This window comes from Pinus tabuliformis, chromosome 5_1, assembly GCF_031772625.1.
Source record: "Pinus tabuliformis cultivar Carrire ecotype Pingquan chromosome 5_1, CPIR1, whole genome shotgun sequence".
Classification (NCBI taxonomy): domain Eukaryota; kingdom Viridiplantae; phylum Streptophyta; class Pinopsida; order Pinales; family Pinaceae; genus Pinus; species Pinus tabuliformis.
Window position 1 is genome coordinate 309,468,336 of NC_142305.1, and position 13,288 is coordinate 309,481,623.

Here is a 13,288-nt window from a genome sequence, read left to right on the forward strand (position 1 = left end):
AATATTTGACTTTTCTATTTTTGACAGCCAGTCTAAAAATAGACTTTGATCACCCACACTGTGATCACTCACACTGTGGTCACCCACACTGTGATCACTCACACTGTGATCATCCACACTGTGATCAAAAATAGAACTTGCGCCATAATTTGCCTGCGGGCCCACTTAGTGAAGGCGACTCTTTTCACTAAGCTCCATCATCTTGTTGCAATCTCAACAAGAATTTCTTGTTGCACACTTTTCAACAATAACTGCCAATGTGACTATCGTTTTCTTTGAAGAAGATGCACTGAACAGTGAACAAGCGAGAAATTCTAATGAGCACTCACAGGAGGTGAGAATTCTGGAAATGGGAAGGGGTTCTGAGAAAAAGTCGAAGGATGATGGCAAGGGCGCAAGTCACAACAGACTGCATGGTGGAGAAGCTCACGCAGGTGACATTCAGCGGGCTGGTGGCAGCTCTGCAGGAGTTGCTTTGACGGTGGGGTTCGCTGGCAGTTCGAGCGGCACCCAGCATGCAGGGGGGCCTCCAGGTGGTGCTGAGAAGGGCGACGTGGCGGAGAAAGATGAAGATTGGGACCAGTATGCCTGCCTCGTTTTCGAGGAGACACCTGACGAGGATGACAACAAATGACGCCACGTGGCATCCGTTGCCACCCACGAGCCAGCTCAGCCTTCCGCTGATGATGGGTTGGTTTAGTCATTTGATGTTTTTGCTGTTTGTTTGTTTGATCAGAGGATTTGTTGTTCCGTTGTCAAATCCGGTGGTGCTGAGTTGTATCTTTTTCTGGGTTTTGCTTCAAAACATGGATCCAAGTTTGAAGTATGGGTTTCCGTTGATAACAGTTCCCAGATATATGTATGCTATTTTTGCAATGTCAAACTGGTTTCCCCATTCTAGAGCAGTTTCCACTGTTTTGATGAACTCTAGCAACAACGGCTGAGGCGGGGCCTCAGTGTAATTATATTTTTGTTTTTATTAATAAAATTAGTCTTACATAGAAAAAAAGAAAGAAGAAGAAATAATATTTTAATATATGCAACAATACATTTAAAATACAACTTTAAATCTTATAAGTTACTATAAAATAGTAAAAGTTAGTTACCATAAACTTTTGATATGAATCTTTTAAAGAATATTTTAATATATGCACATTACATTTAAAATACAACTTTAAATGTTATAAGTTACTATAAAATAGTAAAAGTTAATTACCATAAACTTTTGATATGAATCGTAAAAGAGTAAAGGCAATCTTTAGGTGATGGCTCAACCCTAGTTCCCCACCCTACACCGTGGTTTGAACCTTGTCACATATAGTTCGAGTCTTCACAAAGCCCAAATGGCACTTCATAAACAGAGCAGTTCAGTGGATACTTGATCATCACGATCATCACTTCTATATAAACATACATATACACATACTCATTTCTATATCTAGTGGGAAGGCTGATCAGTTTAGTGTTGTTTCGTGGAAGATGGCGAGCTCTTCGTCGCCTGAGTTGAGACATCGTCGCCCTCAGTCAACCGCAGAACCTTCAGACCCAGACGATCTTACTCCCCAACAAAGAAAATCTGCAAGTGGCGAGCCTTCCATGGAAATTGGATGGGGAATACCATTCATTGTCCTCATATTGGCCAGAATCGTCAGCGCCAGATCGAATCTCATCCACGACTGCGATGAAACTTTTAACTACTGGGAGCCCCTTCATTATCTCCTCTACAAGTCAGGCTTCCAGACATGGGAATACAGGTACAAGTTTATTACACTACTATCTTTATATCAGAGAAAACTTGTTTCAGCATTAATGGTGCATTTACCAACAGCTGATCACGAATTTTACTCTCATCCCCTTCAAAGGCAAACATTAGACACCCACACCCATCGATTCTCACAGACAGATGAATGTATAATGTATAAGCTTGTAGTGAAAATTTAGGGATAAAATACAAACTTACATCCACTCTCACTCACAGACAGGGAGCTATGTGTCCAATTAGCCCTTAGAACAATATACGTGGTGACGATTTCAGTCGTTAAACTGTTTTAGGGTATTCGCATGAAACGACCGAATATTATAGTGCTGGAAGAAAATCTTCGTTCCCTCCGCCCTTCTTTTTGGGTTTCTTTCTAAACGATTCTTTTACATCTTCCAACTATGCAGCATGCTACGTCAAGGAATATCTTGAAGCTATTTATGGCTATATGTTAATCAAATTTTCAAAATTTAAGTTCTTCAGTTTAGCAACGTTTCTTTAAAACGTTAGTCAAGATTTTATATTATAAACATCGTATCGTGCTAAAGAACAATGTACTGTATTTTAAAGAAGATTGACAAAATAATTTATTGTCAGTATTAGAATTTACTTCTCATTATTAATTTTTCGAATGCTAATGATTATTACTGATGCAGGCAAAGGACTAACTAAAGGTCTCAAATTGAACTCCTATTTGGGTTTCTATCTAAAATTGAGTATTGTGTTCAAATCCACATATATACATCTGTTGGCTAAACTCGAGTCCTTTCCATGCAGTTATTGTTAGAAGGGGGTGCTGTTATTGATTGGCCAGCTTTTACATTAAGTGCAGACTGTGCTGTTGTCAAGGATACTAACCAACATCACGGCCTTATTTACAGGGAGGGTCATAACCACTACGCTGCCAGATTTGGCAATGCACCACTGGGTGGCAGCATATCTGCTAGGATTTGCAACTAGGTCATTGTCATGACAACCACTCCAAGTTACTGCTACACCACAATCCAAACTCTCTTTCTCTCTACACACACACACACACATATATATCAGTTGGATTGTGGTCTAGTGGTAACTTGTAACGGTTTTTTTTTTGTGTAAATCAGCTTTTTATATTAAGACACCAAAACATATTTACAATAGGTTTGCACGTGCAGACAGAAGCCTGAAACGCAACAGCGCAAACACAACAACTGACCAAAAGGATCTTCAACAGAACCCTGAAGAAAACGGGCAGCCGGAAAGGATAGACTATCCACCTCAGCCCCGAAGAGAGGTCAAGAAGAGAGCAGTGCTAAGCAAGAAGAAACCAGAAGGACTGAGAAACAGAGCAGAACCAAGGATTCTACCCAATATGGGTAGTATCATTTGTTCGGCCTTTTTTTCCTTTCTTTTTACCAACTTTGACCCAACCAAGATGACTCTGCTGGGCCGACATGATTTGCAAACTGAGCTGGGCTGATGGAGAGATCTCCTTGTCTGAATCCGAAGGAGATGACTCATGAGTTCTTTTCTGTGAAATAGGCGGGACAGTGGATTCCTCAGGACCAGTCGAGGGCAAATCCTGTGCCAGCGTTGCGTCCATACCTTCCTCATCCTCATCCTCTTCATCTGAGTTGGAATCAAAAACATCCATTGGGGGAGGATCATGAGGTTTCCATCTTTTGGATTTTGGCTTAGAATTGGCATTCTTTTTTTGGGCAGGCATTGATGGACACGCGCTCTGTAGGTGCCCTGTGAGATGGCAATTTCGGCAGCGAAAGGCTGTGTTCTCGTAGTCCAGGGTCTGAGTCCAATGGAAGTCTCCAATTTTGAGAATAATCTGATCGGGTAAACCTTTGCTTATGTCTATTTCTGCACACATTCTGGCGTAGGTGTAAATGCCCTTTTCCCCTCTAGAGGTGTCTGTATCAAGAAAGCGTCCTAGAGAATTGCCGATTCCTTGAAACACCACAAAGTGCCATAAATGCGCCGGGAGGTTAGGAAGTCTGACCCAGATGGGGAGTTTGGTGATGATTGTTGTAGAAGGATCGAAATCTGGGAACCAAGGGGTTAGGAATAAACCTGCTGAGTCCCAAAACCATGGGCCTTCAGTTAATACTTTTTGGTAGTCTTCACTGCAAACAAACACTACAATGAAGAAACCTTTTGAGCAGATAAAAACCTTGCAATTGTTGGTCCAGTTAGAGTGAATCCATTGGTAGAGATCCACTGTGCGTGGCCATAGCCCATTGAACCTGCAAATAATGCCAAGCTCTGCAAACAGTTGGTGTGGCCTATCCATCATAGGATGCATTATTTCAATGGAGGGGGTTTCTTCCAGTTTGTCCACCAAAAAAGGTTTTGGAGCCCGAGCTGGTGGAGCTGTTTTCTTGGGCATCTGAGCATGGACAACCTCTTTGTACGAAAAAGCTGCAGCTGAAGATGACTGTCCAACAGCTCCCCCTCTCAAACGCAGGGAAAAAATGATGGATGCATTTCTTTGAATGTTGTAAAAAGAAAGGGGATAGAGATCCTCCAATTGCTTACCTTTGTAGAGGAGTCGTTGAGATGCCGAGGGAATCCCCATCTTAAATTCCAGGATTTGCTTGAGGTCCTGCACTAGATCCGAAGAGCTCACCCACTGTAGCAGAGTTTTACCAGAGAGGAGCACAATCAGGATCTGGAACGATGCAGAGAAATCTAGATTCTGCTTTCCTCTGCAAACCTGAGACGAGAGGAAGCTGGTGCATGCACAGCTTGCTGAGAGCCCAAACTGTGCCTGTTTCTTTTTTTCCCTCGCAGGGCAGCACGCGATTTTAATCGCTGGGTTTGGCTTGCATGGAGTCGAGGCCCCTCTGAAACTCACGGCGTTATTTTCTGCAGGGCCAAGCAGAGGCCATATGGCAACTGAACACTGCATCTCACGCAGGTTTCTCAAAACCTCTTTAGAAAATCCATTCTGTGCATAGACTAAGATCAGGCCCCTCCATGAGACCAAATCTCGGTAAGGCATTTCGTCAAACACTTGCCTCGCATCCTCCTTGGATTTGATAGATGAAGGCAGCCGTTGCTGGTCCAGGAAATCCACGAACCTATTTTCCAGAACCTCCGAGTTCAGCTCCTCTGCATCACCATAGTTTTGCACCAACTTACAGAACCTCATCAGATGTCGCTTCTCCATTGAACTCAACGTCTTGTCCTGGAAAATACTCGCACAGGAACCCGGCACCGACATTAAACCTTGGCCGCCCGACCAAATGTAGCTGGCCTTCACACTTTTAAATTCGAGGTAGTTACTCGCACCGACCTTCATTAACAAGTCCACCAAGGGACCTCCGCAGAACGCAAGCTTCGACTCCGCTACGTCCAAAATGAGGTCTCTGGAAGGACCTAAAGGTTCTGAGCCCAGGCTTGAGATCACAACGTCTGAGTACAGAACTCGATTGGTTACGGGTTCGATTTCTAGGTCCTCGCCGTCGGGTACTTTGAAAGGTTTAGCCGAGCCATTGATTTGCGTAAAACTGGGAGGCGTGAATGGAAAACGCCCTCCTGCGGCAACCTCTGCCGTGAAGTCGTCGAGAGGTAGAGAAGTCCAGTGGAGGCCATAGTGTCCACTCGAAATCTTCACCTGCATCTGCAAGCCCCCATCAAGCTGGAAGTTGTAACTGGTCTGGTTGCTTGCCATTTTTTCGCTCGATTTCCTCTACCCTTCAAGTGGAAATACAATTCGTGGTAACTTGTAACGGTTGTCATGAGCATGACCTAGGTTTAAATTCTCGCATATGCTCATGACAACTGTTCCAAGTTACAACTAGACCACAATCACAATATGTTGATTTTTGTGTAGCATTGAGAGGTATTCTCGCATGACGAAAGGGTCTCCAAGTCGGCCCTAGTAAAATTATGTAATTTTTATTTTTATTGAGATAGATAGGCCCAGGAAAAGGTCAAGTCGACTAGCTTGTGAAGGGACATGTCCCATGGGTTGTCACACCCCTTGGATGTGTATAAATAAGATGTTAAGACGCCTGATTTGGAGAAAAATGAAGAGAAAGTCTTTCTCTCTCTTTTCACCGAGTTTGACTAGCATTATTAAGGCCGTATGTGTGAGAAATCAACCAAGTCCGACTACAACAATTGACTAGTCACTAAAGTTAACTGAAGTTGACCACAAAGATTTGATTGGATTTGATTGCTGGGGGTTGACCGAATTTGATCGTAGGCTGATCGCAAATTGCAAGCCGTTAACCATAGGGCCGAATTTGACCATAGGCTAATGTTTTGACTAGAGTTGATTTTTCACTGGTTTTGACCAGCGTTGACTAACTACTGAATTTGATTAGGTTTGACTGTAATTTTGACTGGGATATTGTTAGTTTTCATAACATCGGATGGTGTTCTAGTTTCAAACTTTGTGGGGAGGCTAAAACACATGAGTTCTCCGAAACCCAGAAACCGTTTCTGGAAATTCCACCTAGAGTTAGCTCATTAAATTAATTGACCATCATTTAAATTTTTCCTAAGTCTGACTTAGGAAAAATGGTTAATTAATAGTAATTAATTGAGAAAGGTGAGAATTTTGTAGAAACTCACACATATCGACTTAGAGATGATCTCAACCATTGATTAAGATTTAATCGTGGCCGTTGAAGTCTCAACTGAAGATTATAAGAAGAGGTTGATGGGTAGATGGAGAACACACCAGTGCAAATACTCAGTGATCAAGGCAGTTCAATTTCCCATTCGCAAGTGATTCAATGGTGAGATCGAGCCAGTGATCGAGTAGCATGTGTCAGAGTAGCAGATTTCTGGAGGAGTTTCCTGTTTCAGAGAGTCAGGAGAGGAGGCCGTATTATTTCTCTAGGAGGTTGTGCAAGGGCTGCCCAGAGCCTCGTAGAGGCAGTTCAATTCAGCCAGCAGTGAGGTCGATTTAGCTTCCAGTGGTTGGGAAAATTTCCATAAGGCCGAGAGAATCACTTTTGGAGGCTACAACAGGAAGGATGTCATCATTAGAGGCATTTTTCGAGCAGTGCGTTTTGGCCTGCGCAGAGGCAATGCAGAAGGGCCTGTGTAAGGGTTTGGAAGGTCCAATTGTTGAGACAATTTGTTGCAGGATTTCTTGTGGATGGTAATTTCCCTCAGTTGATTTTGCCAATATTTCTCTTAGATAGAAACACCATTTTGGCGTCTATTTGATTTTATTCAGAATTTTTGCTGCTGCATAATAATAAAACCCTCATCTGCTGCGCTGGTTTTCCCACATTGGGTTTTTCCGGGGACTTTTGTTCAAAAATAATTGTCATTTCTCAGTTTCCAACGCTTTTATTTTTCTGCATTTTTTAAGATGAAAACAGTTGTGAATTATTTGTTTGTCGTATCAAATAAAACTGCAAAATTTATTTACAGCTAATAGAACAATTTCCAGTTGCTGCAATAAAGAGATAAATTTTTCACATGGTATCAGAGCGAGTTTGACAAACACGAGGCTTAGGGACGAGGAGGGAGAATTTCACTGTTCAGATGGAGCAGCAGGACGAATTTATCAGGGGCTACGCAGTGCCTAGCTAGGTAGTGTGAATTGTTGGACAAGGTTCGATTTTCCTATTACAGGTGGAAGGAAAGTTCGATTTGTCTAGGGAAATGATTCCAGCAGGAAGAGAGAGCAACAACTCAATATTATCGTAGAGTAGACTCTTGGTCTGGGCACAGAGGGTTTGCAACAGTTTGTTGAAGCAAATTCAATGCCAGGTGGAAGAGAAAGTGCACACACAGAGGGGGTTTCTCTCACAGGGTTTCTAGTTTAAGAAATCCAAAGTTTCCAATTGTAGCAGACATATTTTCTCACTCCAGGAAGGAGTGCGAATAACAGTACTAGCAGCTGAGCAAGTGAAAGAGGAAGATTTCCACCCTAGGTCAAGCTTTTTCAGAAATTGCCTCTACAGGGCTTAAAGATCAAGACAGATTGGATGGTGCATCCAACTATATCATTTGGAAGGCTAGGATGTCCTTTCTGCTGGATGAGTACGGTCTGAAGACTTATGCAGACAATGTTGTGGCAAAACCTACAGACCAACAATAATTAGCAACTTTCAAGAAGGAGATGGCCAAGGCGAAGCGGTTGATCGTGGATGGAGTCCGGGGCCATATAGTCTCACACATAGCAGCGAAGAACATGACCAAAGAGATGTGGGATGCTCTCACAGGGTTATATCAGAATCCTTTTGAGCAAGGGAAGATGTTCTTGAAGGAAAAGCTGAAGAATACTCGGATGTAGAAGGGTGAAGGCATCACCCTCTTTCTCACCATACTTCAGGATATCCGAGATGAGCTTGCAGCGGTAGGAGAGTCATTAGCACCTACTGAGATTGTTCGTTTGGACCTAAACAATGTCACTGAGGAATTGGAGAACTTTGTCCAAGGTATTTTGGGATGAGATCAGTTGCCTGGGTGGGATCGAACGTGGTCAAATCTCACACAGGAGATGAGGCGAGCTCTAATAAAGAGCTCCATTAATGGCAATAGCAGTTTAGGATCAAAGGGTGTAAAGGAGGAAGACAATATGGTCCTTGCATTGAAAGGGAAAGCAAAAGGTCCTAGTCAGGGACAAGGCTCGCAGGGAGAGAAGAAGAAGAAGGATTTGTCCAAGATCAAGTGCTTCAGGTGTGGCGAGTTTGACCATGACAGTACTCAGTGTCCTCAAAGGAAGAAGGACAAGAAGGAGAAGCAAGATCAAGCGAAAGCTTTAGTAGATTTCGTTAATCTTTCCTCTAGGCTAGAGGAAGATTTCGCCATGTATGTAACTATACCTCAAGGAGAGTAGTGGGGTGATGTAGAGCTTTAGTCCTAGAGTTGCAGAGATATGGGCAAGATCCATAGAAGAGCAACAACAGTTGCAATATACTCTTCTCATGGATCATCACTTTTGCTACATGGGCCCATAATATTCAGTAGCAAGAGGATCAATGTCAAGTTGGTGCAGTCAAATCTAGAGTGACAGTTGCAAACTAGTTGCAGTCAGAGATGCTGAGGAGCATAGAGCAGTGTTGATAACAGTGCAAGCAACACAGTGCAGAATCAACAACAACATAGGTGTCCCAGTGGACAATGTAGAGGCTAGTAGCAGTCAGAGACTGAAGAGATAGTTGCAACGTGTTATCACAGTTGATTCAATATTTTGGATGCTTCTCAGTTGCAGTCGTTGCAGCAACAACAACAATGAGAGGGAATGTTAGTTGGGTTGCAGTGCATATGCAGAGTTGGCAGCAGTACAGGTTGTACAATCACCAATGTAGTGTCAATTGCAGCGAAAATGCAGCATGGTTTTGCTATAGTTAGTAGCGGATGAATCAGAGTTAGCGCAATGTTGATGAACAGTGGCAGACAACTATAGTTGTCAGACAACAACGTGTATGGAGGATGATGTAGAGACAGGGTGTCGTAGCAACAGTGCAACACTAGAGTCTAGAACACCTTCTTCGCTAAGATGGGGTGTTAGTTTTCGTAGCATCATGTGGTGTTCTAGTCTCAAACTTTGTGGGGAGGCTAAAACACATGATTTCTCCAAAACCCAGAAATCGTTTCTGGAAATTGCACCTAGAGTTAGCTCAATTAAATTAATTGACGATCGTTTAATTTTTTCCTAAGTCTAACTTAGGAAAATTGGTTAATTAATAGTAATTAATGGAGAATGGTGAGAATTCTCTAGAAAATCACACGAATTGACTTAGAGATGATCTCTACCGTCGATTAAGATTTAATCATGGTCGTTGAAGTCTCAATTGGAGATTATAAGAAGAGGTCGATGGGTAGATGGGGAACACACCAGTGCAAATACTCAATGATCAAAGCAATTTGATTTCTTAGTAACAGGTGATTCAATAGTGAGATCGAGCCAGTGATCGAGTAACATGTGTCAGAGGGGCAGAGTAGCAGATTTTCAGAGGAGTTTCTAGTTCTAGAGAGTCAGGAGAAGAGGCCATATTATTTATCCAGGAGGCTGTGTAGGGGTCGCACAGAGCCTCATAGAGGCAGTTCGATTAAGCCAACAGTGAGGTCGGTTTAGCTTCTAGTGGCAGGGAAAATTTCCAAAAGGTCGAGAGAATCACTTCCAAAGGCTGCAACAGGAAGAATGTCATCATCAGAGGTAGATTCCGAGCAGTGCAAGTTGGCCTGCTCAATGGCAGTGCAGAAGGGCATGTGTAAGGGTTTGCATGACCTAGTTGCTGAGACAGTTTGTTGCGGGATTGCTGGTGGAGGAGGGTAATTTCTCTCTGTTGATTTTGCTAGTATTTCTTTTAGATAGAAACACCAATTTGGCGTCTATTTTATTGTACTTAAAATTTTTGCTGTTTCATAATAATAAAACCCTCATCTGCTGCACCAGTTTTCCCACATTGGGATTTTCTGGTGACTTTTGTCCAAAAATAATTATCATTTCTCAGCTTCCAGCGCTTTTATTTTTCGCAGTTTTTATGATGAAAATTGTAGTTGTGAATTATTTGTTGTTCGCTGTAGGAAATCAACTGCAAAATTAATTTATAGTTAGAAGAATAATTTCCAGTTGCTGCAATAGAGTTATACATTTTTTACGTGTATTGGCACAAATTTCTAGATGAATTGCTAATTCGTAAACCTTGTTGAAGAATAATTTCTCCTAAGAAAAGTGTTGGGTTTTCTCCCAAGGTTGGGTTTCCCAAGGTAAATGTTTTGTCTGTATTATGCATGGCTGTCTTTTTGTGATCTTTACTATTCCCGTTGCATTTATTGTTGAGATTTTCTAACGTGTAATTATTCAATGATAGTAGTAGCATAAAAGACTAGTTGAAAATCATTAGGAAGTAATGACCTCGCAGAAAATTGTATTCTACCGCACTTGTCATAGAATTTCAACATAATGCACCATATGGTGGGAGCATATCTGTGAGAATTTAAACCTAGGTCATCATCATGACAACCTTTCCAAGTTACAACTAGACCACAATCCAATTGATACACTTGGAAACACACCACAGGTTGGAAACATATCTGCAAGGATTTGAAATTTAAATCTAGGTCATTGTTGTTGATGTTTGTAGCTTGGGCAAGTACTTTTGCACAACCCTAAGTGTTTAGGCGTGCAGATGTTTCCTAATATACCCTTAACCTTAGCAATTGCTTTAGTTACCTTTATAAGATAAAATGAGTTAATCTAATGATGTGCAAAGGTTATTTGCATTAGTGAATTAGATGAATCTCAACCGTTGATCTCAAGTGATGTTGAGATCTAATATCAATTGTTAATCATTTTAGAGATTAGGGTTTTGGATTCAATCAATAACTCAAACCTATAAAAGAAAGGCTAAGCTAAGGGAGAAGACGCACAAGATTGCTTGAGCACAAGACATAGTGAGAGTGAGATCATAGTGCTTGAGTGAAGGACTTCCATTCAAGTGTGCTAGGTTCAAGGAAGGTGCAAGGGGCAACAAGGGAGATTCATATCAGCGAACAAAATCTATAGCTGGTTTGATTAGTTGGATTAGTTCTAGGTTCTTGTTGTATGCATTTTCCTCAGTGGGACATTATTCCAAGATGGGAGTCCTTGTAAGTTATGAATCTAATAAATGAATGACTGATTTGAAGGGTAGAAATCTTGTGTGCATGTGGTTGTGAGATTGGAATTTAATTTGCTTTTGCTGATTATAATTGTTAAAATTCTAGTTGTGTTATGATTCAGTATATCTTCCATGTAATAATTAAGCAGGTGCTAGGGCTAAAAAATTAACAATTGTCATGACAACCTCTCCAAGTTACCAGACCACAATCCAACTGATATATATATGTTTGTGTGTGTGTGGATTTGCACCTTGTTGCCACAAAATCTAATAGGCCTTGGAGAGGGGCGCCCTACAAGGCTAACACTAGACCAAGTGACAACAATGGGGTGATGGCCCATTGTCTCTACAACCAAAACGCCCCGCTATTTATGATTTTTGACCGATGGGAGGAGTCTCGGTATGTTCACTAATTGGTATTCTAAGGTTAGGGTACAGGATGACACATTTTGAGAATAGGGTAATGATTAGAGTGATTTCTCTTTCCTTGATAACTGCTTGTGATGCCTTTTTCCTTTTTCTTACTTATTAGCTTCTTTACTTGTTATTATGTTTGTATATCATCGAACAACTACCAAAAACAAGAAGAACAAGAACACAAAATATAGGGTGCAAGCCACGGCCAAAACCTCTCCACTTGAGAGGAAAACCCGCAAATCTCTTTTTTTTCCTTATAGATTCTTCAATTGATGAATTCTAAGACCTCTAGACCAATACCAATACCCTTCAAGGCCAAATCCAAACCTTCAGGATGATGTGCTTTCCTTGTTCAAGTCAAACCCAGTCAAATCTCTTCTAGTAACACAACTTCGACCCCCAGCTGTAGAATTTCAGCCTTCACTGCATACATGAAATTTTCGGCCTTCTTGCAGATGCTGGTGCCACACGTGTGAGCATCTTTTAGCCTTCCAAGGCTTCCTCAGAACGTTGCTTGGCGTTCTCTTCCTTCTGGAGCTTGAGGATGGCTTCTTGTGACCTTCGCTTGACCTTCTTTCCTTTCCTTCTTCAAGATCGAACTTGTAGAAGAAAACCCTAGATCAATTGCAGAAACCCTAGCCTTCCTTCGCACGTGTGAGAGAGAAATAGCCCAAAAACAAGTCTCCTTCGTCCTCTTCCTTCTTTGCCTTCTTCTTCTTTTTCTTCCTTCTTTACTTGAATGAGTGAGTGATGAATGTGTGCCAAGGAGGTCGAGTTTCCTCCTTTATATAGGCTTCTCAAGGTGGACGTTGCTCCTCTAATTAGGCTAACTTGCCGGCTGCCAGGCCAACTTGGTCTTGAAGGGTATTTTGACACTTTTAAGGACACAAATATTTTTCTTTACAAGTTACAATGTGCCCGATGGGGTCTTAAACTCATGAAAATGACTCTTTTGACAATCGTATACCACTGATGTTATCACAATGTATCACTATAGGGTCCATTGGTCCTTCAAATAGGTCCGATAACAACGTCCTTAATCAAACAAATTCTCTGCTTACTTCACACGCTGCAATGTACTCAGCCTCAACACTAAAAGCAACTATATCTTGCTTTTTGCTCATCCATGAGATCATGGAGGATCCCAAACTAAAACATCCTCCTGTAGTGCTCCTTCCATCCTGCTCACTGCCTCCCTAGTCAGAATCTATATATCCAATCAAGTGGACATCATTCCTCCTATCATATTTTAGGTAGTAGTGGATTGTTCCTTGTAGATATCTCAGTAGATGTTTCGTTGCTATCCAATGATCATGCTTCGTCTCCACTTGGAATTCACTGAGAATATTTACTGCAAAACATGTATGGTTGAGTATTCACCAAGTCCATGTTAGTTTTTGTAGCATTGGTTGTGTTCTAGCCACGAAATTTGGTGGAGAAGCTAGAATACATGTATTCTCCAAAATCCAGAAATCGTTTCTGGAAATTCCACCTAGAGACGACTTAATTAAAATAATTAATCTTTTTTTGATGGTTCTTAAGT

General features: G+C 41.6%; 1 protein-coding gene across 1 annotated transcript in view; it reads left to right on the forward strand.

Annotated features, from left to right (window-relative positions):
• The first annotated feature begins 1,344 nt into the window (after positions 1-1,344).
• Positions 1,345-13,288, forward strand: part of EBS3 (Alg9-like mannosyltransferase family) — a 126,337-nt gene continuing 114,393 nt past the window's right edge. Inside the window, exon 1 of the mRNA XM_089432118.1 lies at positions 1,345-1,754. Coding sequence (XP_089288244.1) covers positions 1,480-1,754 — 275 coding nt within the window. The 5' untranslated portion in view covers positions 1,345-1,479. The remainder of the gene's footprint in view (positions 1,755-13,288) is intronic.